A 27,315-nucleotide genomic window follows, 5' to 3' on the forward strand; every position below is an offset into this window, starting at 1 on the left:
AGACAGGACTCAACAAATTCGAAAAACAGACCAATTGTTTGTGTCCTTTTCAGATAATAAATTGGGCAAAACCATCACTAAAGCTACTATTGCTAAATGGATTAGAGATTGCATAACTCAGGCTTATTCCTCTTCAAATAAGCAACTTACAACATCTGTCAAAGCTCACTCTACCAGAGCTATGGCTACCTCTATTGCTTTTCATTCCAAGCTCGCTATTTCTGAGATTTGTGCTGTGGCTACTTGGTCCAACCCGCACACTTTCATTTCCCACTATAAATTGGATGTGGCATCTAAAGGGCGAGCATCATTTGGTTCCACGGTACTCAGGAGTGTTTTCCAGTGAGCCACCCAGGATTCAGGTGCTAGGGACACTGTCCCATCAGTCAGAATGTAGGCGAGATAGGATCACATAACATCTTTTAGTTATGTACTCACCATAACTTCAGATGTTTGGGATCCATCTCGCCTACATTCCTAATACCCACCCTCCTTTCCCCTGCCTTGGAGATCAGAAGAGATTGAACGGTTTGAGTTCTACCGTTTTTATCTTGTATCATCTGTCGATGTTATATAAGCAGTGCGTGCGTGTGTGCATGTATGCGGACAAACTAGATCTGGGGGACTGGTAGTGGTGCATCCTGGGATATAGTAAGCTCAGCCAATAAGAGACTTCGCTCTTTGGCATAAGCGTGCCGAGTCGGAGCCGAGGGATCGGCTCCGAACCCATCAGTCAGAATGTAGGCGAGATGGATCCCAAACATCTGAAGTTATGGTGAGTACATAACTAAAAGTTAATGAATTTTGATCTGCTTTTCTCTTGCAGCTTCTGTTTGTTAGACATCAGTTCAAGATTGCATTCTTCAGTGAGCTCAAGCAAGACACTCAGAGTGCCCTGAAGTAAGCCTGCCTTCAGATTATCAGTTTGTACATGTATGACAAAAATAATGCAGCTTGAATTTGACAATTGCAGTACATTGCTTACATTACACTTTGTTGTAATGGAATTCTTGTTTCATGTCGTTTAGGTGACATAGGGCGTTACAGTCCAGCCCTTTGATGTGAAGTTTGTTACTGTCATGCTGTATTTTAAGTAAATTCAAGAAAATAAATCACTGATGCAGATAAAACTAGACTATGCTGGTAACGCAGATACTTTCAGCTCTGATTCCAGTGCTAGAGAGACATATCCAACTTGAAGACCCTTTTGTCTTGAAGTACTAGCCAGGAAAATAAGAGTGAATGACTAAAGCTAGAGTCTTTATCCTGGAGGCAAGAGGAAAGGGTTAAGCATAGCGAACTCTGAAAGATATTGTCTCTGTTAGGAGGTCTGGGAAATTATGTCCCTGACAAGAAATTCAGGGCATGTCAGTACACATGATGCAAGTAAAGATCTTTGAGGAATGTTGTTTGCCTAACTTAGGATGACTCCTGTGTGCCATATAAAGGCTGGAATTTTCCCAGAATGATTGGAATCATGAACGAAACATGGGACGAGGTAGGTGTTCAGTGTTATTCCGAACTACAAACATCTCCCCTACCTCGACCCATGTTAAAACCCGTTCATAGATTGTTTTTTCTTACATCGATATTACCGTTTTCGAACTTCCGTGTTCGACGATAGTACAATCGATGGAGTTCATTTTGAAATTTTGATAGTAAACCCTGGAACTATGACTGATGTCAGTCATAGTTCCAGTTATTGTTGTTTGCACTTTGGGCATTTACTGTGGTGCACTTTATCCTCATGATAGGAGAACATGCATCACAGACTGAGCATGGTGATTTGGTCATGTTGACTAACGTCACCAAAATGGGAATGGATAGTTACAGGGTTATAAGTGGGTTGAGGACCTGGTCTACTCCAACCTACACCAGGAACCCTTGCTAATGGTGGGAGGAGTGTATTTGAGCCTGCTGCCCAGTGTGTGTCCGCTATAAAGCCTAGCAGCCCTGGGCTAGTAAGCTGCTTGTCAGCCTGTGTCCAGTTGCCCAGCCTGGGTTACCTGGGATTCCTCTGTTAAGTGAAACTGGACGTAAAACCGGTTAACCTGCCAAACATGAACTGAGAATTGCTGCACTCAGTATAGTTTCACTGACAGGATGGAGCTTGGAAATGGATGACATGATGGTATGGAGGAAGCTGGACATCCTGTGTATCCAGGAAACAAGATGGAAGGGCAGTGCAGTAAAGCACTACTCAGGAGGAGGACAGGCTAGAAATGGTGTGGAAATTGTGGTGAGGCTTCAGAAGGCAGTGAAGGATGTCATCATAGTTTCAGAGGTTCATTGGTGTGTACTAGGCTAATGGCCCTGGAGCCTATACAAGCCTAGCCCTAGAAGATTCCCTGACATTATGCCACCCAAAGTTAGTTCCCAGTGCCCCTGTCATGCAAGGCCACTGAAGTGATCCTCGGGGTGAACTTCCTGTTGCCCACCCACTCGTCAAGATTTCTCTTAGAGGGCCAGTGAAGTGCTCTGCTTGACGTGAATGGGAAGTTTGTTCCAGAGTATGGGAAGTCTCTGGGTTAGGAACCTGTCCCTCCAGCATGTTCTGTTTATTGTGGTAATGAGGTTAAGGTCCCTGGAGAATGTGGCACGGAGGGATTGGGATTTGTTTAGGTGTAGCATATGTAGCAGCTCTGGGTCAGACATAGCTTTGTAGGTCAAGCAGAGATCGCCTCTAAGTAGACGATAAGAGACAGAGTATAGCTGGAGTTTTTTGAGTCTGTTCGTATAGGGCATGTGTCTAAGGCCTAAGATCCTCTTAGTGAGGTATTTTTGTGGCCTTTCCAGTTGTAGGTGTCTAGTGGGGTACATACCAAATGGGGTGTTTTATTCTATAATAGGTCTAATGAGGGACGAGTAGAGAGGGATTATGACCTCTTTCTTCCTGGATGAGAAAACTTTTGTAATGAGATGTGTCACATAGAAGAACTTTCTGACTACAGTGGTAATGTGGTTATCAAAGGAGAGGTTGCTGTCAACCTGTGTCCCCAGATTTCTTATCATACCTTCTGTGTTTAGTGTACTACTGCCTATGTGGTAGTTCATGGGCACCGACTTTTTCCTAAAGGGAATGAATTCACTTTTTGGCATTGAACTTAAGGCTATGGTTCTGGCACCAGTCACTGGTGTCAGTGAGGCCTTTTTGTAGAATGTCTACATCAGTTGGAGAATCAATAATGGCTCCCAGTTTGCAGTCATTGCAAACTTGGTCAGCCAGAGTCCCTTTGTGTTGGCTTGAACTTCAGAGAAGTAGATGACAAACAGGAGAGGACCTAGGACCGATCCCTGTGGGACACCACTTGTAACTGAACGGTAGTCAGATTTGGAGTCCGCTGCTTTCACAGTGTGGGTTTTATCAGTGAGCCAGTTGGCAACCCATCTTATTACATAGGAGTTTATGCCTAGTTTAGTGAGTCTGTCTATGATTCCTGAGTGAGGGATGGTGTCAGAGGCCTTGGCAAGATCTAGGTAGGCTGTGTGAACTACCTTGCCCTCATCCACAGCTCTGGTCACAGACTCGAAGAAGTCTGTCGGGTTGAGCAGGCATGATCTACCTTTCACAAACCCATACTGTGTGGGATCCAGAGTTTGGAGATTCCCTATGTCCTTATTTATAAGTTCCATGATGCTGATCAAAATTAGTAACAGACTCATAGCAGTCAGACTCCAGCCTAATAATCTAAGCCTATGCCCCACAGCATGGTTGTGATAGTGACGTAACAGACAAAGGACCACATGAACTGGTGTTGATAATTAGGGACTTGAATGCACATATCAGGATAGACCGAACAGGATATGAGGACTGCCTGGGTCTACGTGGGTGGGGCAACAGGAAAAAAGAAAGAGATGCCATTATAGACTTCTCTCTGGCAAATGGCTTGATAGTATCCAACACGTGGTTCAGAAAAAGAGAGTCTCAAGATCACGTACAAGAGTGCCCAACATGCAACTCAAGTAGACTTCCTCCTAGTAAGGAAAGAGGACTGGAGTAGAATCATTGATTGTAAAGTCATTCCCACAGAAACAGTCAGCCCACAGCATAAACCACAGAAGGTGTAAGCACTTTTCAGAGAAGGCTCTAAGGTCAACTTGGAAGTTGACTGTAGAGAAAGTGCAATAGTTCAAGAAGTTACTCAAGGTTCTAGCACCCCAAGAAGAGGAGGAAATGGTTGGTGTTCAAGAAGAATGGCAGCACCTCAAAACAGCATGTGTGAGGACTACAGAATAGGTATGTGGCTGAGCCAGGTATGGAAATAAGGTACATAAGGAAAGCTGGGGGTGGAATGCAGGAGTCCAGCAAGTCATCAAAAGAAAGAAGGAATGCAAGAAAAAGTGGGTCGTAGAAAAATTGGACCAGACTAGGAAGGAATACTGGTTGGTTAACAAATAAGCTAAGAATAGAGTTGCAATAGCAAAGAATAGGGCAGCAGAGGCACTCTAGCAGCTTCTGCAAAGTGGCTGAGTAGGTGGCACACGCAAAAACTGTATCAGGTTGCAAGGCAAAGACAGAAAGATAAAGAAGATAGTCAGACACTCTTCATAAGGGATGTTAGCAGTGACCTGCTCACCAGCCCACAGGACATCAGATGCAGATAGGAGTACTTCCCCAATGGAAGCTGTACTGTCCTAGACACAGCCTACAATGAGAGAAGAAGAGGAGCCCGTCTTAGAAAAAGTAAGAATAACACTAAGGAAATTGAAGTCAGGGAAAGCAGCTGATTCAGATTCACAGCAGATATGATAAAGATGCTGGGTGAGATAGAGGAGGAATGGCTCCTGAGGATACTCATACCAGTGTGTGGAGAGAAAGGAGTATCCCAGATAATGGGAGAACAGGCATACTTGTGCCGGTATACAAGAAGAAAGGGGACATCCACAACTGTGGGCAGTACAGCAGTATCAAACTTCAGTCACGTTGCATGAAAGTTCTGGAGAGGGTGATTGATAAATAGATACACAGAGTAGTAGAAAGTAAGGTGGCAGATGAGCAGCTCGGATTCAGATCAGGATGCAACACAAAATGACCCAATGTTTGCAGTGAGACAGATAGTTGAGAAGAAGCTAGGGATGAGGAAAGAGTCCAAATGCGCATTCCTAGACTTGGAGAAAGCATAAGACAAGGTGCCAAGAAAACTGATTTGGGCAGTACAGAAGTGGTTTGAAGTCCTAGAAACATTGGTAGAATTTAGTGCAGGCTATGTACAAGGACCCAGTGACTCAAGCACGGACAGTGTTCAGTCTCACAGAGAGGTTCCCAGGGAGTTAGGTGTACATCAGGGTTAAGGGCTGAGCCCACTGCTGTTCATACTGTTGATGGACTACATTAGCAAACAGGTTAGAGGGGACAGATCAACAAAGTTGCTCTATGCGGAGGATGTGGCATTACAGGCAGACTCTAAGCAAGAACTTCAGCAAAGGATAGGGAAATGGAATGCAAAACTGAAGACACATGAGATAAAACTAAGGACAGATAAGACGGTGGTAATGACAACAAATTGGGGAAATCAGAAGAAGCTGAGAACTGAGATAGAAGGGAAGACAGTGGAACAGGTTAACAGTTTCAAGTATCTGGAGGGTGGCTGAGGAGAAGGGAAGTCTGAATGAAGAGGTCAAAGCTAGAAACAGAGGGATGTCAGGCATAGTGTATGTCAGAAAAATGCCAAAGAAACTGAAAAATAAGGTGCACAAAACAGTGGTGCAACCAGTACTGTTGTATTGTACAGAAACCTGGGCAATAAAGGCAGAGCAGATAAGGAAGCTGGAGATGATGGAAATTAAGTGCTTAAGACTTGGTGGTAGGATGTACACTGTGGACAGATTTAAGAAATGAGGACATTATAGCAGAAGCCAAAGTAATTCCAAGTGCAGAAAAGGTCAAAGAGGACAGATTACAGTGGTTCAGGCACATGTGAAGAAGATTTGAGACAGTGTCCAGCAATGAGGTGGATGGATTGTGGGAGAGAAGATCTGTAACAGTCCAGCATGAGTATCGAAGAAGGCAGGAGTGTAGCACTGAATTGAGAGCGATGGCAACAGTTAACATGACACCCCTTCTCCATGTAGAAAAAAAATGGGAAAAAGGGGGTTGATGATAATGACGATGATGAGAGATTCCAGATAGTGCATGCGCCAGCTTACAGGTTCTAACATATTGGACCTGGTACTCTCAAATATGGGAGAACTCTGTGCACCCCCCATGTCATGTCCTCCCTCGTAAAGTCTGATCACAAAGCTGTTTCTGGAATAAAAATCAGTTTGGAAACCCCAGTAAACCCTGTAGCAATTAGGAAGTATCCAAAGCAAACTACCTTTTATTAAGCAGTAGCTTGTAAAAATCCAGTGCTACTCCAATCCCAGAAAACACAGCAACCTATGCAGAATTGTTCACAGAAACTCTGTACAACCATGTCAGTGCCTGTGTAGAGTGCTGTATGCAGCAGAGGTAAGCTCAAAACAAACTCCAAAAACAAAACACCCTGGTGGAATTCTAAATTAAACAGGTTATACAACAAAAGGGAAAAAAATCATAGTTAAATGAAGATGTGTAAAGCCCAAAAAGATAAGAAATCACTCAACAAACTAAACATTAAACTAAGAAGGCTAATTAAGTCTAAGAAACCCACTTCTGAAGTCAGGATAGCTTCCCAGGCCAAAAACTACCATAAGGTCTTCTTCCGATAAGATAGGAACCTGAAGGGTAGCACACAACAGTGTACCAGACTGGTAGTTAATGAAGCCACACTCACTGAGTGGTGATATTGTGAATTTGCTGGATGACAAGTTTACCTCCAACTTTACCCTCCCCCCATTCATCCTCATGATGCCTCCTGAATAGCCTGAGATATTACCTGTCAGTGCCACTGAAGGCACTGTTTAACTTTAGTCTCACAGTAGCCTTTGTGCCATGGGAATGGAGGACTGCAGCCATCATCCCTATATGTAAGGGTGGACTCTTAACAGATCCTGGGAATTACAAACCCATTAATCATACTAGTCTTGTATGCAATGCTGTGGAAGAAATTATCATGGAAGTGATCAACAAAGACATAGGAAACCTACAGTCACTGAATCCAACCCTGTTTAGCTTTGCCATGATGGTAGACTTCTTTGAGAAGGTTGCCAAGGCAATGGATGAAGATAAAAAGGTGTGTACTGCCTACCTAGACATGGCTAAGGCATTTTAATGCAACACTTCACTTGGGCATTGTAGACAAACTTACGGAATTAGGTGTAACCCCCTATATAACATGCTGGATAGCAACCTGGCTCACAGATAGGACCCAGGAAGTTAGGATTGGAGACACCACCTCCACAAAGAGGCCAATCACCATTGGTGTCTCTCAGGGCTCAGTGATGGGCCAGCTCCTCTTTGGCATTTACTTCTTGAAAGTCAAGTCAAGTGGTAAAGGTCTCTTGCTGACCAAATTTGCAGCTGATTGCAAACTGGGAGCAGTCATAGAATCTACCCAAGACATCACCATCATACAAGAGAGTCTGACACAGACAATTGACTGGTGCTGAAGCCATGGCTTAAAACTCAGTAACATGAAATGCATAATAATACCTTTTGGGAAGTTTGCCACTCGGGGAAACTACATCGTTGATAAAACACTCCTGAAAGCAGACCTGGTAATCGGGTTTGGGAACATGTATAGACAGTAACCTGGCATTTGACCAACATGTATCCAAGGAAGTAAGGAAATCATTCCGTGTCACTCAACATATAAGGGCATGGGATCTAGGTCCAGGGAAGCCATTGTATTCAGCCCTCATCAGACCAATCATTGAGTATAATGCCCCCTTCGGTATGTACCTGACAAGATGTGCAACAACTGGAATGTCCGCAAAGGTTCCTTACAAAAAGAATGCAGGGCAGAAACTTAATGCCCTATTCAAATCACCTCAAAGCCCTGTCTCTATACTCTGTTTCATACAGACTACTGAAGAGCGATCTTTGCCTGGTGTACAAGGCATCCTTGGATCCTGCTCTGATGGATCTTTTACAAACCTGCAAAACGAAGAGCATGAGAACTACTAGATCCAAGGATCTAAATTTTGCTTGCAACATAAATAAGACATCTTGGAGAAACAAAGTCATATTTACTGTGTCTTCCCAGGCTGACACACACACACACACAGACCCGCGTTAGAATGACACCAATACTTGGTCAATTGTTAAAGCCACTTATCTTATGTTTGTACCTAGGCATCATTCTTGGTGAAGATACTACTCAAGACCAGTGTCTTCCGTGATTTCCAAGAGGGCTGCACATTGAGTAACAGCTTAATTCTAGCTCTTCAAGTGTGAAGAAAGAAACATAGCATAGAAAGCCAGTGGGCCTAAATTTCTGGGTAAATTTCAGTAACTGGCTAATAAGTGCACTGCCTGGATGCTAGGAAAAAAGAAATACAGAGGTCCTGAAGGAAAATCAGCTACAAAAGGTGATGAAAGTACACTTACTGGGAAAAGTACTACAGCTGTTGAGAAAAAAGCAGTGCAACCTCCAGACATGTCTTCAGTAACCTAGAAGAAAGTATAAGGCAACTGCACACGGATCTGACTATGAATAAATATAAATGTAAATGAAACACTGATGGAGTATCACACACAGGTATTGTTAATTCAAAGGGCACACTGTGTGTATGTTCCAAACCTGGTTATGAGAAAACAGCCTAGACCTTTAATAGTAAAGATGCAATCTTACCAGCAGAAGCAGTTGGTTCTGGCAAAACTGTGACAGAAGGACAAAGTACTAAAAATGGGAGACAGTGGAGTGTTTGTATAGAGTGACTACTCATTGTATACCAGGCAGAAGATGAGTACCGATGTTGTGTTTCACTGTTGCAGTCATTACATTTGGGTTATCTGCTTGCAGTAGCCCTCAGTCGGCCTGATTAACAAAGTCCTGGGTCCTGCTTCGGATGCTGTCCCTTCTTCCATGATGTCAGGTCATCAGGGGTATAAAACATATAGCCGACGCCTTGCCGTGCGGTGCCCGAAGCAGATGCAGTTCGCAAGTGCCGGTCGGCCGACTCCTGAAATTTTAGTTTTCGAGTTTCAGAACCGAAGTCTTCAACTAAAGCCAAGTACCCCGTTGGGGAAACTTTTTCTTGCTCCTTACTGATGTCAGTAAAAGTTAATAATTGCATTACTTGTGGAAAGCAAATACCACACAAAGATTTTTATTCGTACTGTATTCCTTGCCTGGGCCCTGACCACAATGTACCTTGCTGCCTGTTCTGTGCTTTATTTAATCAGTGCACTATCCGTCGTCGGTATAGTTTCGCCTCTAAATATTTTGGTTCTCGGTTTAATTATCCAGAAATGTCGTTGGTTAGCCATCCGACTACCGGGATTCCGAAAAAATGTAAAGATAAAGACAGAGACAGGCCGCCGAGGTCCAAAGCTGTCGACGACGCTTCTCCTAAGCCAGTCGCCAGTTCGCCGGTACTCAGGCACTTTCACAGCCCCTGATACCCGCTACTTCTGATTCGCAGGCCTCTACTGAGACCCATGCGGAGTCCGGTATGCCACAAGATGCTTCAACTGTGGAACCTGCGGATGTCTCTACCTTGGATGTGTCTGGAGCTGCTGTGCAGGCACTGGCTTCTGAGGGTGTATTCAGGCCTATGGACTTGCATATTAAACTGACGCCTCCTTCTTCATTTAGGCCTAAATCTCGAACCATGCCTAAGAAACTAATGCCCAGGCCACATGCTCAGGCCTCTATGCCTAAAAAACAAATGATAAGAATGGCTGAAGATCTTATAACTTTAATCAGTGGAAGCCAACCTTCCCCTTCTAAGAGACCTAGGACTGAAGTTGTTTATGAATCTTCTGACCAGGATTCTGATTCTTCTGATGATCTGGATTTGCCCTTATCTACTCATGAGGATTCTGATGCAGAGGACTCTACTCATGAGGATTCTGATGCAGTGGACACTATTCCCTCTGCTTCCCTTTCAGAGGATTTTTCTTTTGGTGAAACCTTACATACTCTAAGGGAGCATTTCCACTGGGAAAGCCAGGATTTTCCTGATTCAAAAAAGAGGCTTAGGGATTTCTTACTCCTGCCTCAGCATAGGCCTTTAGCTATACCTCCTGTACTAGACATTGTTAATGATGCCTTTTCGGAATCTAGTTTGGCCCCTGATTCTTTGCCTCCTGCTCCCAGAAAACCTGACAGATATTACAGGGTTCCTGATTCACACATGTTTCTTTTTAAAAATCCTATTGCGGATCCAGAGACTGTTTCACAGGGCCCCAAGGGCATTAAGGCTTCTACTGCTAAAAATCCTACTCCTTCTGATAGACTCCAGGGCACTGGATAGATGGGGTAAGAAGGTTTACACTTCTGCAACCTTGGCCATTAGGGCTTTAAACTGCCAGTTTCATATGTTAAAGTATCAACAACATGTTATTGGGTTGCTTAAACAGAAAATTATGTTGATTCCTGACTGTGCTGAAAATAAAGAATTACAGGATTTAATGCATTCTGCTGAACAGGTTGGTAAACATACTTTGCAATGTGGATTTTATTCATCAGAGGCCTCTTGCAGGGCTTCTGTTACTGGGTCTGTGCTCAGAAGGCATGCTTGGCTTAAGGAGAAATCTTTGCCTGATCATGTTAAAGCTAAACTGTTGGATGCTCCCTTAAATCAGGACCACCTGTTTGGCAACAAAGCTGAGGAAGTTCTTAAAAAGATGGAAGATAAAGCTAAATCTATGCAAACTGTTAAAGATTTCTTGCAAGTTCAGCCTCCTAGATTTTAGTAGGCATTGGCTCTCTAAGAATTTGTCCTTTCCAGCCCCTTCCAGGTCTTCTCAAGCCAAACCAAGACACAGCAGAAACCCCAGATTTCAGTCCCAGGGGACACACAAGACTAAGCAGTGGGGGATTTCCGCACCCAAATCTGGGAGTAGTAAGACTCCCCCCTATGGAAAACTGTCTCAATGACTTGCTTTTAAAACTTTCAAGCACTTTCCAACTGAATGCTCCTTTAGGCGGAAAGATTGGTCTGCATGCCAAAAACTGGGAACTCATTACTCAGGACAAATTGGTTTTAAATATCATGTCCTAAGGATACAGATTTCACTTCTACACATTACCAACACCAAGCGGGTGGCCAGATCTACCCCCAAATCAGTGGGCAGGGGCCCAAAATCAAGTTCTGTCTCTCTTAAGCATGGGGGCTATTCAGTTGGTACCAGAAGAGGAAAGGGACAAGGTTTGACTGATCTACTGCACCCAGGGTATTCACAAAGTGCCTAGCTCCAGTCATTGCATTTTGCAGGCAAAGAAATATTCAAATATACCCATACCTGGACGATTGTCTAATTCAGGCAGAAAGCCAGGGCATACTTTTGAATCATCTGGCCTTTGTTCAGAGGGTGCTGACTTGTCTGGGGTACACCATAAACGAAAGGAAATCACACTTGGTACCCTGTCAAAAAATTATATTCCTGGGAGCAAGCTTGAATACAACTTCCCAGGTGGCTTTCCTCACGCCAGAGAAACGGATTCATTTGACAACCTACTTCAAACAAGTAGCCACAAAAACCCAGCTATCTGCAAGACAAATACTGCAAGCCTTGGGGTTCATGGCCTCCTGCTTTCTTCTAATTCCATATGCAAGGCTGCATATGAGGAAACTACAATGGCATCTCAAAAACCTATGGTGTTAACGTTCACAGGATCTAGAAGCAATGATTCCTATCATACCTTGCCTACGCTTAGAGTTCCTTTGGTGGGCAGAGGCCTGCCACCAAAACAGGGGACTACCATTCACACTACCCCCTGCCACCCAAACCTTAACAACAAACGCATCAGACTATGCATGGGGGGGCTCACCTGGCAGGGAAGTGCATTCAGGGCAAATGGAACCCAAGTCAAATGCACCTGCACATAAATCAAAAGGAAATGTTAGCTGTACAGAATGCTCTGACAGCCTTCAAGGACCACATTCTCCCAGGACAACTAATGGTAAAGACGAACAACACCACTGTCATGTGGTACATAAACAAGCAGGGGGGGGTACACATTCTTACCCCCTCTGCAGACTAGCCATGGCATTGTGGAACACAGCCTTGAGCTACCAAGTGAATCTACAAGCTCAATTCCTGCCAGGAAAACTAAATACACTGAAAGACGGACTAAGCAGAAACCTCATGGACCCACACAAGTGGAAACTGGAACCTAGGATTTTCAACATGTTGACAAGCATGTGGGGGAGCCCAGATGTAGACCTGTTTGCCTCCCCCCAGAACCATCAATTGGACAAATATTCCACAAGGATTCCCCACAAACTAGCTTGGAAAGTGGATGCTCTATCCTTCATTTGGAAAAACCTATCAGTTTATGCATTTCGTCCTCTGCCTCTGCTCTCCAAGGTACTAGTAAAGATCAAACAGGACAAGCCAAGGACAATTTTAATTGCACCAGACTGGCCACATCAACACTGGTACCCCCTCCTGCACAGTGTGTCACACTTGGCCTCATGGCACCTGCCTCAGACTCCTTCCCTGTTGTCTCAGCAGGAGAACCAGATTCTGCACTCTCAGTTGCAAACCCTGAACCTAGCAGCCTGGCTAATTACCTAATCTCTCCTTTACCACCCCTCAGTAAATCAGCGATGGATATAATTTTAGAGGCAAGGAGGCCTAGCACTAGAAAATCTTATGCTGCAAAATGGAAAAGATTTTGTGCTTGGAATCAATCTCAAGGGATGAGCGCAGCAGTGCCCAACTTACCTCAGATTCTACAATACTTGATTGAGATGCTTCATAAGGGCTGGTCTTTTTCCTCCATCAAAATTCATGCGTCGGTCATGTCAGCTCATTACACCATAGAGCCTCCCCTCTTCTCTCACCCACTGCTCAAGCAGTTCCTCAGAGGGGCCAAAAATGTAATGCCACCCAGGAGAGCTCCAACTCCAGCCTGGGACTGAAACTCACTCTTCCTCCTTTCGAGCCAGCTGCTACTGCAGATTTAAAATTCCTTTCCTGGAAAACAGCTTTCCTTTTAGCAATCACTTCTGTAAGAAGGGTGTCTGAATTACAGGCCCTTATGGCAGTGGAGCCTTTCATCATCTTTCATGCAGACAGGGTGTCCCTCAGAACCAATCCCTCCTTCATGCCCAAGGTGGTATCCAGTGTGGCTCTTAATCAGTCCATTCATTTGCCTACCTTCTTTCCTAACCCACAGAACAAAGGGGAACGGATACTGCACTCCTTAGATGTGCACAGACAACTTAGATTTTACTTGGACAGCACTAAACCTCAAAGGAAATTTGAACAACTGCTGGTGGCATTCGCTGCAGGGACAGAGGGGAAAGCTATTTCAAAGCAAACCATTTCAAAATGGATAGGCCATTGCATTCATTTCTGCTATAAGCACCATGGAAAACCTATCCCACAGGGCATCGGACCCCATTGAACCCAGGGCTGCATCTACCTCCACAGCCTTTCTCAGGGGTGTCTGTACCAGGGACATCCTAGAAGCTGCTACCTGGAGTTCTGTACATCCTTTCACCAAGCATTATCATTTGCCCATTTTCTCTAAATCCAGAGCTGGCTTTGCCACTGCAGTGTTGCAGGGCCTTATAGCTGGTCCTAATTCTGTTTAAATTTCTCCTCCCAACCTTGGCTTTGGGAATCTACCCAAATGTAATGACTGCAACAGTGAAACACGAAGAACATAGTACAGTTGTTTACACTTACCATAAATGTAGATGTTCAAGTGTATTCACTGTTGCAGTCCTGGTTACCCTCCTTCCAGCCCCCTTTCTTCTTTTGGCTATACCTCTAGTCTCCCATACTATGCTCAAAAAGCTTTTTGGTGTATTTGCTTTTTTTGTTGGAGGTATATCCTTGTAATTATAGATTTAATTGCTTCCCATTAGGGGGGCACCTGACATCTGGGGCAAGAAAAACTGATGTAATGGCGTCAGCTGCATGTTTTATACCTCTGACTCTCTGATGTAATGGAAGAAAGGACAGCATCCGACGCAGGACCCAAGACTTTGTTAATCAGGCCAACTGAGGGCTACTGCAAGCAGATAACCCAAATGTAATGGCTGCAACAGTGAATACACTCAAACATCTACATTTATGGTAAGTGTACCCAACTGTTCTTTCTCCATTGTTCAGGGAATGTTGAGAAGCAGGAGCAAGATTCAAACTTCTGTACCCAGCTATCTTCAAAATATTTTTCCCTGGATGAACCAAATCTTTTTTTTTCTTTTTTGTCGTACATGCTAAGGAAAAAATATAAAAGTTTGTCCAACAAAAAGTGAGCTGTGAAACAGAAGGAGATTTTGTTTCTTCTGGTAATAAAGACCACAGAGAAATTGTGCCAGTGAAACCTTTTCCATTGTTTCAACAGAAAATGCTGGAGAGAGGGGAAAAAGCACAAGAGTTGACTAGAAGAATCGAGAGTACATTGGAGATGAAGCAGAGACAAGGTTTGGGAGATGGAGATGAACAGGAATAGAACAGGAAAATCTAGAAATATTAGACTTTCTTCAACTTTGTTAAACTTGTTGGGGATTTTAAAGCAACTGCCCTACTTCATGTCATTAATCTTCAGAGAATAAAACCAGTTACTTGGAAATTGACAAATGTGAGATTACAAAGCAATAATTATAGTTGTGAAACATTACAGAACAGAAAAATGTGGAAATATTGGACTTTGTTAAACCTGTAGGGGACTCTAAAGCATATGCTCTACTTCATATCATTAATGTTTGGAGAAATGCTCAGGAGAGGGTAAGAGGAGGGAGAGAGTTAACTGTAAGTAAAAACACCTTTTTTCTTAATAGTACTGTTTAAATAGTGCATTATTTTCTTTGCATGTTATAAAGCAAAGTTTTTAAGTTATTTTTTAAGTATAATGGGCATACCAATGTAAATAGGTGCTCCTGATTTTTCTTTATTTTTCTTTCTCCTTGTTCAGTTTTAAGAAATGTAGGCACTGCAATGTAACAAAAAAATCATTCTTGCATAAGGGAATGATGGGGTTAAGGCCATTGTCTTAATTTAGTAATAATTTTTAAGTGAAAGCAAGTATATGAAAAAGAATATTGAATATTATAATTTTTGTTTCTAGTAAACAGTTGTGTCTTCTCTCAGTCAATCTTATAAAGAGAAATGGCTTGAAGGAAATGCCTTCTGAAAGCATCCAAGTGTTTTCCCAGCTAAGAGAGCTATAAAGATATGAAAAAGCCAGACAGCACTTAATAGAACCACAGCCTGTACCATGCATCTTGTTTTAAACAACAAAAAAAATCTTTATTAAATTATCACGTGTGACATAGACAATCTTACATTTGTATAAATGAAAAACAAACCACATTAACACAATTTTGCACATTATGCATCACATACCCTGTTGAGGACAACTGTAGTTGCAAACATCATAGATCACTTATAATATATATCCAGTCATTGCCAATTAAGTATTACATAGCTCATTCAGATCCTGCCTTCTTTTAAACCTTGTTCCTAGTGTGCATATAATATTCCTACAATTCCCTTTTTTCCTACATATTTTGCCCCTTTTCTTTTCTAAAGATCCCGATTCTAGTTGCTTTATCTCTGTTACTGTATTCATTACTTCTGGTAAAGTTGGTTTAGACTTTGATTTCCATTTTCTAGTAATTGCTTTTTTGGCAGCCACTATAATTAGACTCTGCAAGGAGACTTGAGATAACCTAAAAGAAAGGTTATCCATGCTAAAACACATGGTACAGCAATTAGTAGAGAATATAAAATATTGTATGACAACTATAAGGATCAATCAGAGGAGCTTAGTAAAGATTGGGAGAGAGATTGGATAAGCAATTCACAAAAAGACAATGAGGGGATATATATGTATATCTCCAAAGTATGGAACAAAGTCTAGAAGATTTAGGATCTTTGCTCGGAAGTGTTTATGTACATATTTTATATCCCAAGTATACTCCAAAGAATTTCTGTTCAGGTAGACAGTAAATGCTGGAGGTGTGATGGGGAAGAAAGAGGTAACTGGGAACATATTTCTTGGGAGTGTATTGAGTTGGCAGACTTTAAAGATTCCCTGCAGACTGCTCTGTTGGAGATACTGGGTGAGCAAATTACTGTAATAAAGAAAATGATCTTTTGAGCTATGATACTGAATTGGAATTGCTTGGACATAGTAAGGTCTTGCTGAGTCTAATTATAATGACTGCCAAAAATGCAATTACTGGAAAATGGAAATCAAAGTCTAAACCAACTTTACTAGAAGTAGCAAAGATAGTAACAGAGGAAAAACAACTGGAAGTGGGATCTTTACAAAAGTGTAGGAGCAAATTACATAGGAAAAAATGGGAATTGTGGGATTTATACATGCAGAGTCAGAACAAGGTTTAAAAGAAGGCAGGATTTGAATGAGCTATGTAATGTTTGACTGAGAATGACTGGGTGTATTATAAGCGATGTGTAATGTTTGTAGCTACAGTTGTGTCAGCATGCTTTGTAATGTATAATATTTGCAACTGAAATTGTTGATATGGTTTATTTTCATTTATGTAAATGTAAGATTGCCTATGTCATAAGTGATAATTTAGTAAAGATATTTATTTATTATTTTATTTCACATTTGTTAACTGGGTTGGTCCAGCTGAGCATAGGCCCATTTTCAGTGGAGACCCGAGGAGAAAAGCTTCAAGAAAGTTAATTACGATTTTACAGTAATAGATTTCACAAAAGTAACAAAGACAATTTTACAGCATCTATACATAGTTAGATGTTATGGTTTTGTAAAAAAAAGGAAAACAATCGTAATAATAAACAAGTAATTATAATGAGGTAAGCATAGTACTTTCCATACAGGATAATTACAGAATATATAGTTCATTAGTTAAATAGAGCAGAGTCAGCAAACTTACTGTTCAAAGTGGAAGATACAGGTGGTAGAAACAGGATTAGGTAGGGTCATGGCAGAGGCATAACCAAGTATTCAGGAGAATGTTCTTCAGTTCTTTTTTGAAGAGGTTAGTGTGAGTAATGCAAAGTAAATTGGCTGGGAGGTTGTTCCAGAATTTAGTTATGGAGGATTTATATAAAAGATTGCCAATGTTCATTTTGGATCTATAAGTTTGGAGAAGGAATTTGTCAATACTGTGCAAGGAACAGTAAGGGGTATAGTAAGTGACTAGATTGGAGAGAGAGGGGCAAGCAGTTGGTTTATTGAGAAGGAAGTGGGTTATATGGAGTTGAGCTACTGTGAGATGATGGGGAAGTTCAATCCAGTTTAACTTATTAAGAGGAAGGCAGTGGAATATGGAATTAGGAAAATTTTGTGGTTTTATTATAAGTTTGTTCCAGTTTGGAGAGCAGGCAGGACTGTCGGTTAGTAAGAACTGGGACTCCATAGAGGAGGCTAGGAAGTAGGTAGGCTTTGGGTCAGGGCAAGTCTAGAATTGGAAGATAGAAAATTTTTGTTGCACTATAAAAGGCCAAGTTTTTGATTAGTTTTCAATCGATTGTTGGATGTGTAAGTCATATTTTAGTTGGTCATTGACTGTCATTCCTAGTAATTTTGTGTGGGTTTCAACATTAATGATGGTTTTATTTAGGGAAGAGATGGAGAAGGGGAGCTTAAGGTGATCACTGGCCTTGGGGAGAAAGAGAAGGAGTTTTGTTTTTTTTAGGATTCAGCATAATCTGATTGAGATTTAGCCAGCTTTCATCTGAGAGGAAAGATGGCTGTGTAAGTGTCTGAAATTGTGAGATTGAGTTTGAGTAGAGTTATCCATGTATTGTATAAGAGTTGAGTGGCTAGTGGAAGAATGGAGGTCATTGGTAAAGATGTTAAAAAGAAGGTGTCCCAGGATAGAGCCCTGTACTATGCCTGTGTGTATTGGTAGAAAAGTAGAGCAAGAAGACTGCCATTTGACAGATTTTAGTCTGTCTGTAAGATAGCTGGAGAACCAATAGAGAGTTGAGGAGGAAAGGTTTAAGTCAGCCAGTTTGTTTAGTAGTTTGGAGTGTGATACTGTGTCAAACGCTTTTGAAAGGTCTAAGAACAGACATGAGACCAGGTTGTTGTTGTATCTAGCTAATGCAATAGTGTGAGTAAACGATAGAAGGGCAGTAGAGGTACTGTAGTTTGGTTGAAATCCATGTTAGGTAGGAGTCAGGAGGTTATTTTGGATTAAGAATTTCAGTATCCGGTTATGAATGCTTTTTTCGAGAATTTTGGATAGTGGGGATAGTATAGCAATGGGTCTATAATTGGAAGGATCAGTGGAGTTACCACCTTTGTGGAGGGGAATTGGGTAAAAAGATTTCCAGATGTTGGGTACAGTAGCTTCTTTAATAGATCTATCAATAAGTATTGAGACTGGACAGGCGATAGTGTTAGCTGCTAGCTTCAGAAAGTGGGGAGGTAGATTGTCAGGAGAGGGAGAGCAAGGTTTAAGTTTTAGGAGAGATTTTATGTAGGTAGTTGAGATAGGGTTGAGAGACAAACATGTTTCATTATTTGTGCTATGAGGTAGTGTTTTGGGGGAGAAGTTGTGGTTGGCATTTGTTAATTTGCTAATGATATCAGTAAAAAAAATGATTAAGGAGAGAGGCAGTGTCTTGGTCTGCGAGGTTAGGGTAAGGGCTGGGAGTATGTGGTTTACCAGGGTGAAGGATTGAGTTAATATTTCTCCAGAAGTTTTTGGGGTTGGATTGATGAGTGGATTGTGCCTTGAAGTAAAATGTTTTTTTTTATCATTATATATTTGTTTTTTGGTGAGATTTCTTATTTCTTTAAATAATTGGTAGTGAGTGTGTGTGTGGGGGGGTGTTTTTGCCAGGTTCTCCAGGCAGTCTGTTTTTTGTCTCATCTAAAGATGTTTTTTTTTTTTTTTTTTTTTTAAAGGCCAGTGTCTTCCCATGCATCTAACACATGCATAGTAAGGTCCATCATATTTCCCTGCATGTCTCTCTGGGTGAAGTGCCTCGGGTCATTCTCTCCCACATGGGCCACCATTAGACTGTAGTCATATTTGCCTGGCTTAAGGGACCTTCTAACATCACAGCTTCTGGCAACAGACAAGCAGCTTATAGTCACCCTGATGTTCGTGTTTCACTGTTGCAGTCATTACACTTGGGTTATCCTGCTGGCAGGCTACCCGCAGTCGGCCTGAATTCCAAAGTCTTGGTCCGGCGTCGGTTGCCATTGCCTCTTCCCTGATGTCAGTGCGCCAGGGGTATAAAAAATGCAGCTGACGCCATTTTCTTCAGTGTTTCTTGCCGCGTGGTGCCCGAAGCAAAAGCAGTTCGCAAGTGCCGGTCGGCCGACTCCTGAGATTTTCGTGTTCGAATTTCAGATCCGAAGTCTTCATTTAAAGCTAAGTACCCCATTGGGGAAACTTTTTTCTTGCTCCAGACCGATGTCAGAAAAAGTTAATAATTGTATTTCTTGTGGGAAGCAAATGCCTCATAAGGACTTCCATTCTTACTGTATTCCTTGCCTAGGCCCTGATCACGACGTTGCTAATTGCAGGTTTTGCGCTAGATTTAACCAACGCACTAATAAGCGTCAACATGATTTTGCTTTTCATTACTTTGGCCGAAGATTTAATTACACGATGTCGTCGGATAGCCATCCGACTACCGCAATTCACAAGAAACGCAAGGAAAAGGACAGGCATCCGAGGTCCAAAACTGACGGCGAGGCTTCTTCTAAGCCAGTCGCCAGTTTGCCGGTTCTCAGTGAGGCGCTTTCGCAGCCCCTGACGCCTGCTACCTCAGAGCCGCAGGCTGCTTCCGACTCCAACGTGGAGCCGACTAGGCCGCAGGAAACTCAAGGTATTGGACACTCGGAAAATATTCCCTCAGATGGGTCCGGAGTCGCTGAGCAGGCATCGGCTTCTGAGGGTGTTTTCAGGCCTACACAGTTATATGTAAAACCGACTTCAGCTTCAAAGGCAAAGACTAAAGCACCACTAAAGACAAAGAAACAAGTGCAGCAATCCCAGGGACAGGCCTCCATGCCTAAAAAACAGATGCTCAAAATGGCCGAAGACCTTATTACTTTGATCAGGGTTTCCCATCCCCCTCCTGATAAAAGGCCTAGGCAAGAGACAGAATATGAATCTTCAGATCAGGTTTCCATTTCCTCTGACTCCTCTTCTGAACAGGAATACTCTCTTCCTCCCTATGAGGATTCTGATGCTGAAGAATCTATCCCTTCAGCCTCTCCTCCTGAGGATTATTCTTTTGGGGAAACTCTGCATACCATGAGGGAGCACTTTCACTGGGAGAGCCAAGATTACTCAGAATCTAAGAAAAGGCTCAGAGACTTTCGTTTACTACCTCAGCACAGGCCTCTTGCTATTCCCCCTGTTTTAGACATTGTAGATGATGTATTTTCAGAGTCCGGCCTGTCTCCTGACTCTTTACCTCCTGCACCTGTTAAGCCAGACAGATACTACAGGGTTCCAGATTCACATAAATTTCTCTATAAAAACCCTGCTGCTGACCCAGAAACTATATCTCAGGGTCCCAAAGGGGTCAAGGCTTCCACTGCAAAAAACCCTATCCCCTCTGATAGGGTTTCAAGGGCTCTGGACAGATGGGGGAAAAAGGTTTACACTTCTGCTACCTTGGCTGTAAGGGCTTTAAATTGTCAGTTTTATATGCTTAAATATCAGCAATACTTAATGTCACTGCTAAAACAGAAAATGTTGACAAATTCTGAATGTGCAGAAAACAAGGAAATGCAGGATTTATTGCATGCAGCTGAACAAGTGGGAAAGCATACTTTGCAATGTGGTTTTTATTCTCTGGAAGCCTCTTGCAGGGCCACTGTTATGGGTTCTGTCATTAGGAGGCATGCTTGGTTAAAGGAACAGAATCTGCCTGATCATGTTAAAGCAAAATTATTGGATGCTCCATTACAGCATGATACTTTGTTTGGTGTTAAAGCAGAAGAGGTGTTGAAGAAAATGGAGGACAAAGAGAAATCTATGCAGACAGTTAAGGATTTCTTACAGGTACAGCCACCCAGATTTAGCAGGAACTGGCCTACAAAGAATTGGTCCTTTCCAGTGTCAGACAGGCCACAAAGAGGCAGATACAGATGCCCCAGAGGCAGATCCCAGCCCCAAGGCTCATACAGACCTAAACAATGGGGTGCTTCTACCTCCAAAAGCGGAGAAGACAAATCACAGCCATACAGGAAACAGTCCCAATGACTTTCCTCTGCCAGCACCAAGCACTTATCTTTTGCCAGCCCCCTTGGGGGAAAACTAGCATTTTTTTCACAAAAATGGCACATGATCACCCAGGACAAATGGGTCTTGAATATAGTGTCTCAGGGCTACAGGTTCCACTTTCACACCCTGCCATGGGCAAAAGGCATGCCATAACTGCCACACAATCAATGGGCAGAGGCACAAAAACAAGTTTCATCCCTCATGGACATAAGGGCCATTCAGCGAGTACCACAGCAAGAGCAGGGACAAGGATTTTACTCAAGACTTTTCTTGGTACCCAGAAAGGACAAAGCCAGGAGACCAATACTAGACCTGTCTATTCTAAACACATTTCTGCACGTTCCAAAATTCAAAATGTTGACTCTACAGCAGCTTCTGCCCATGCCAGGCAAGAAGGCTTGGCTTGTAACTTTGGACCTAAAAGAGGCATACCTGCATGTCCCAATCAGACAGTCTTGCAGACGATACCTCAGATTCATAGCTGCCTCAATGCACTACCAATTCTCTGCACTGCCCTTTGGCGTATCTACTGCACCCAGGGTCTTCACAAAATGCCTGGCACCAGTAATTGCTTTTTGCAGACAGAGGAATTCAAATATATCCTTATTTGGATGACTGTCTTATTCAAGCAGAGAACCAGGACATTCTACTAAAGCATCTGGCGTTTGTAAAAATATTACTAATTTGCCTAGGGTACACAGTAAACGAAAAGAAATCAAAACTAGTACCCTCTCAAGAGATAATATTCCTGGGTGCAAGCTTAAATACAACTGCCCAGATGGCTTATCTCACGCCAGACAAACAAAGGCAACTGACTTCTTACTTCAAAATGTTGGCAACAAAGACCCAGTTATCTGCAAGAAATATTCTGCAGGCTTTGGGCTTCATGGCATCCTGCATTCTGCTAATTCCATATGCAAGACTGCATATGAGGAAACTACAATGGTATCTAAAAAGTGTTTGGACTCAACATTGCCACAGCCTGGAAACATTAATTACCCTCATTCCCTGCCTGCAACAGAAGTTTCGATGGTGGGCACAGGCCTGTCACCACAACAAGGGACAGCCATTCACTTTACCAACAGCCAGGCAGACACTAACAACAGATGCATCAGATTATGCCTGGGGGGCCCACATGGCAGGAAAATGTATTCAGGGCACATGGCCCGCAAGCCAAATGCATCTTCATATCAATCAAAAAGAGATGCTAGCTGTTCAGAATGCTCTGACAGCCTTCAAGGATCTACTTCATCCAGGACAACTGCTGATAAAGACGGACAATACTACAGTCATGTGGTACATAAACAAGCAGGGAGGCACACATTCCTACCCCCTCTGCAGACAAGCCATGACTTTGTGGAACACAGCATTGACTTATCAAGTACACCTGCAAGCACAATTCCTGCCAGGAAAGACAAATACTCTGGCAGACAAACTAAGCAGGAACCTCATGGATCCTCATGAGTGGAAACTGGATCCGCAAATCTTCAGCACGATAACAAGGAAATGGGGATGCCCAGACATAGATCTATTTGCCTTCCCTCACAACTGCCAACTACAGAGATTCTGCACAAGGACTTATCACAAGCAAGCATGGAAAGTGGATGCTCTATCATTCAGCTGGAAAACCCTTACAGTATATGCCTTTCCTCCACTGCCTCTCCTCCCCAAGGTACTCCTAAAGGTCAGACAAGAGAAGCCAAAAATGATACTGATTGCCCCAGACTGGCCCCGCCAGCACTGGTACCCAATCCTAAAGAGCTTGTCTCAAGGCCCAGCCTGCACATTACCTCAAATTCCTCACTTACTGACCCAACAAAACAATCAGATCCTGCACAGCCAGCTCAGAACCCTAAATCTGGCAGCATGGCGGATAATGTAACCATTCAGAACACACCTCTCTCTAAAGCAGTTATGGATGTTATTTTGGAGGCCAGGAGGCCCAGCACCAGAAGATCTTATGCAGAAAAATGGAAGAGATTCTGTGCTTGGAACCAGGCACAAGGAATTGACACGCTTGTACCAAATATCCCTCAGATTTTACAATACTTAACTGAGATGCTGGACAAAGGCCTATCCTTTTCATCAATTAAGATCCATGCCTTTGCCATTTCAGCTCATTACAATACGGACCCACCTATTTTTTCACATCCACTGCTAAGGCAGTACCTCAGAGGGGTCAAAAACATAAGACCTCCAAGGAGAGCGCCAGTACCTGCATGGGACCTCAGTTATGTCTTGGAAAAACACACACTGCCTCCTTTTGAGCCAGCCAATACAACTGAGATAAAATTCTTATCATGGAAAACTGCTCTGCTCCTAGCAATAACCTCGGCAAGTAGAGTCTCAGAGTTACAGGCACTAATGGCTGTGGAACCTTTCATAATTTTCCATCCAGACAGGGTTTCTCTGAGGACAAACCCAACATGTATGCCTAAGGTAGTGTCCAGTGTGGCCCTTAACCAAACCATTCATTTGCCTACCTTTTATCCAAACCCACAGAATAGGGGGGAGAGACTTCTGCATTCTTTGGACATACACAGACAGCTATGCTTCTACTTGGACACAACTAAAGCTTTCAGAAAGACTGAGCAACTCTTAGTGGCATATGCTACAGGATCACAAGGAAAGGCTATCTCAAAGCAGACCATTTCAAAATGGATAGGCCACTGCATTCGTTTCTGTTATTCACAACATGGCAAATCAGTGCCTAAGGGCATTAGGTCACACTCAACCAGAGAAGCAGCCACTTCAGCAGCCTTCCTCAGAGGAGTACCAACCAAAGATATTTTAGAGGCTGCAACTTGGACTTCAGTGCACACTTTTACAAAGCACTACCACTTACCTCTTTACTCTAAATCCAGAGCAGGCTTTGCCACTGCAGTTCTGCAGGGCCTCATAGCCACTCCTAATTCTATTTAGACCCAGCCACCCAACCTCAGCTTTGGGATTCAACCCAAGTGTAATGACTGCAACAGTGAAACACAATGAACATAGTACAGTTGTCTACCTACCATAAATGTAGATGTTCGAGTGTATTCACTGTTGCAGTCCAGGTTACCCACCCACCATCCCCCTTTCTTTGCTGGGACTTATCTGTACTTCTCGATTCTATACAACCTATGTGGTGTATTTGCTTGTAGATGAAGGTAATGTTTTATTTTAGTGCATGCTTTTTTATTGGCATAATTTTTAGCCTACCCTTTTGCGGGCACCTGACATCTGGGGCAAGAAAAACTGAAGAAAATGGCATCTGCTGCATCTTTTATACCCCTGGCGCACTGACGTCATGGAAGAGGCGACAGCAACCGACGCCGGACCAAGACTTTGGAATTCAGGCCGACTGCGGGTAGCCTGCCAGCAGGATAACCCAAGTGTAATGACTGCAACAGTGAATACACTCGAACATCTACATTTATGGTAGGTACACAACTGTACTTTCTTGTCAAGCTTAATTGCAGAGTCTGTTTTCCTAACTATAGAGTCACTTATGACTAAAATATCCCTGTGTAAAAACAGACTTCGTGGGACTTATGGACTTAGTCTTGCTTTCCTGATGACTCTTAGTTGAGCTCTGTGGATCTGTAGTATGTTTGAATAGAGGAGTAGTAGGTGTTGCCTTGTGTGCTGGAAACCAGGATATTTTACAGTGAGTTCTAGGAGCTTTTGACATTTATTTTTTATTTACAGCTCAGCATATGTTATAGGTCCAGTAGTGCGCTGTGACTGATATGGTGTTGTGGAGGTATGATGCATTTCGATTGTGGGTTGATGCAAGAGGGTTACCTCCATGTTTTTTAATTAACATCTCTCACAGGTTGTACCATCACCCGGTAGAAGTGTTGAACAATCAGTAAGCATAAGATGTTTGCTTCATTGTCTCAGAACACCTAATGCAATCAGACTGGTCACAAGTAAAGAGAGAGCAGAATGTTAGCCATGTTGTCAGAGGGTGGAGGACTGGGGCTTGCATAGTACTCTGAGGTTGGAAAGAGACTATTATAGTAGTTCCTGAAGATTTATGGATAAAGTTTTTAGGGAGATATTCTGAAGTTAAATTATACAGTAGCTAATGTAATAAGATCTTTATCAGTATTTATTAATTGTTGCCTTTCTTAATGTAACTGGAAGGTACAGTATTTGGCTTAGTTTAAGAAAAAGGTTAAGAAACAGGCCTCCAGCCTCACTAAATGCAAGAGATATAGTCACAAAATTCCCCCACCTGAACCCATGTGACTTGTGTCATTTACCTGGGACCAGAAGACTTTCAAATTTTATTTTTTTTTATTTGTTATTTTACGTTTGTTTACTGGGAACACAGGTCCTTCTTCAGCGGAGGTTCGGGGAGAAAAGCTCCAGAAAAAGTACAAATATGACATATAAGTACAAATACAAATTAGAAATACATAAATACAAGTACAGAATAGAAATACATAAACATGTAAGAAAAAAAGCAGTAAGTTTTACATCAGCATGTATGGGAGAAGCAACTTTGAAGTTACATTTTTAATAGAGATTAACAAAACTATAGTAAGTAAATTCCTTTGCTAGTAAATTAGGAATACATGAAAGAGCTCTCTAGTTAGAAGCATTTACATGAGGCTTCAAGAAGCATACATCATTTACAGAAAAGTACAATTTAGGTGATAGAGAAGGCTGTTTACATTTATTTTGAAATAAAATCCAAATAAAATAAAACCATGAAATTAATCAAATTAATTTTGAAAATAATTATGAAGGGGAGAAACCCCCATAGGTGACTTCCACCCAGAAAAGAAAGAAAAACACTGACTGGAGGAAATTAATAAAACTCAAGTTGTTTCTCCAGAGGTGATTTCCCCAGATTGGAGGTCCTTTCTTCAGCTGAAGCTGTGCACTCAGCCCCTTCTGTGCCACCTACTACACCTCCTTCAGCCCCCCTCTTCACACACACACACACCTCATAGCATTTGCCCTCATCAGACTGTGCTCAAAGAAGAAGTCTTAGCATCTTCTCCTCAGAGTACGAGTTGTCTAGATTTCTGCATTCAGAGATGGCTTCTATTCTTTCTGGTCAGTTCCTCAAAGTCAGTACAGTGACCTGCAGCTCATTTGGGTTGGGAAAAGATCATGATTTTTTAAAGGCCTAGATGTAAATAGGTGTGATCACAGCCCCCTTTGTTTACATGGAGCCTAGAAATAAATCATTGTCTTCCACTTCTTTGATTCTTGCCCTGGGGCTCAGTTGTGGTACCATTAGCACAGGGGCCATCCTTGGAACCATTGCCTCTTCCTTTGTCAGTGAACATCAGGTCCTCCCTAGTTATTGCAGTGTCCTGCAGCTCCTTTTGGTTGAGAAAAAATAACTTTTTAAAAGCCCAGATGGAGATAGGTGTGATATCATCCCCCCTATCTTTACAGGGAGCCTAGAGATAAATCATTGTCGTACACTTCTTTGAGTCTTACTCTGGGGCTTAGTTATGGTACCAACAGTATAGGGGACAACCATGGAACCGATGCTTATTCCTTTGGTCCTTAACATGAGTTTTCTTTTTTAGTACTGTTGGCACAAGTAACATTGATGCCATTTCCTTTAGCACGAATAGTCACTAGGCCCAAAGATTTTGGTGCTGATATGTTTTTGACACCAAGATCAACCATGATCCCTGCCGTTCATTCTTGGTATTAATGGTTTCAACATTTGATGCTTTAGTGCCCGAGACCCACTCATTGATGTTGGCCTCAGGAACAATGCCAAGGGCTGCCAGGGTCATGGCTTCAGTGTTGACTTCTGTTTCAACGTGACCCATGGCTTCAGAGCTCTTGGCAACCACATCCTTAGCACTGACAGCCGAGATGAAAGAGATGGTACTGAAAAGAACACTGATTGTTATGGAACAAGCACATACCTCGACAGGATTGTCATAGTATACCACTGCTGTTCCCAGCAGGCGCTAGGAAAAGCAGATCCCTTGAGACCCAGACCACCTTTGTATGACTTGTACAAATTCCCTCCCTTTTCTCAGACACCATCAGTGCCATTATTGTTCCTCTCAGATGCCTCGCCCTGTCAAAAACATCACCAGTTCAAGA

General features: G+C 42.6%; 1 protein-coding gene across 1 annotated transcript in view; it reads left to right on the top strand.

Moving 5' to 3' along the window:
* TRAPPC11 (trafficking protein particle complex subunit 11) overlaps positions 1-27,315 on the top strand; it is a 2,455,228-nt gene that overhangs the window by 652,800 nt on the left and 1,775,113 nt on the right. The window contains exon 7 of the mRNA XM_044062556.1: positions 827-900. Within this exon, the coding sequence (XP_043918491.1) occupies positions 827-900 (74 nt within the window). The remainder of the gene's footprint in view (positions 1-826; positions 901-27,315) is intronic.

This window comes from Protopterus annectens, chromosome 2.part1 (assembly GCF_019279795.1).
Source record: "Protopterus annectens isolate FY-2018-M chromosome 2.part1, PAN1.0, whole genome shotgun sequence".
NCBI lineage: Eukaryota > Metazoa > Chordata > Ceratodontiformes > Protopteridae > Protopterus > Protopterus annectens.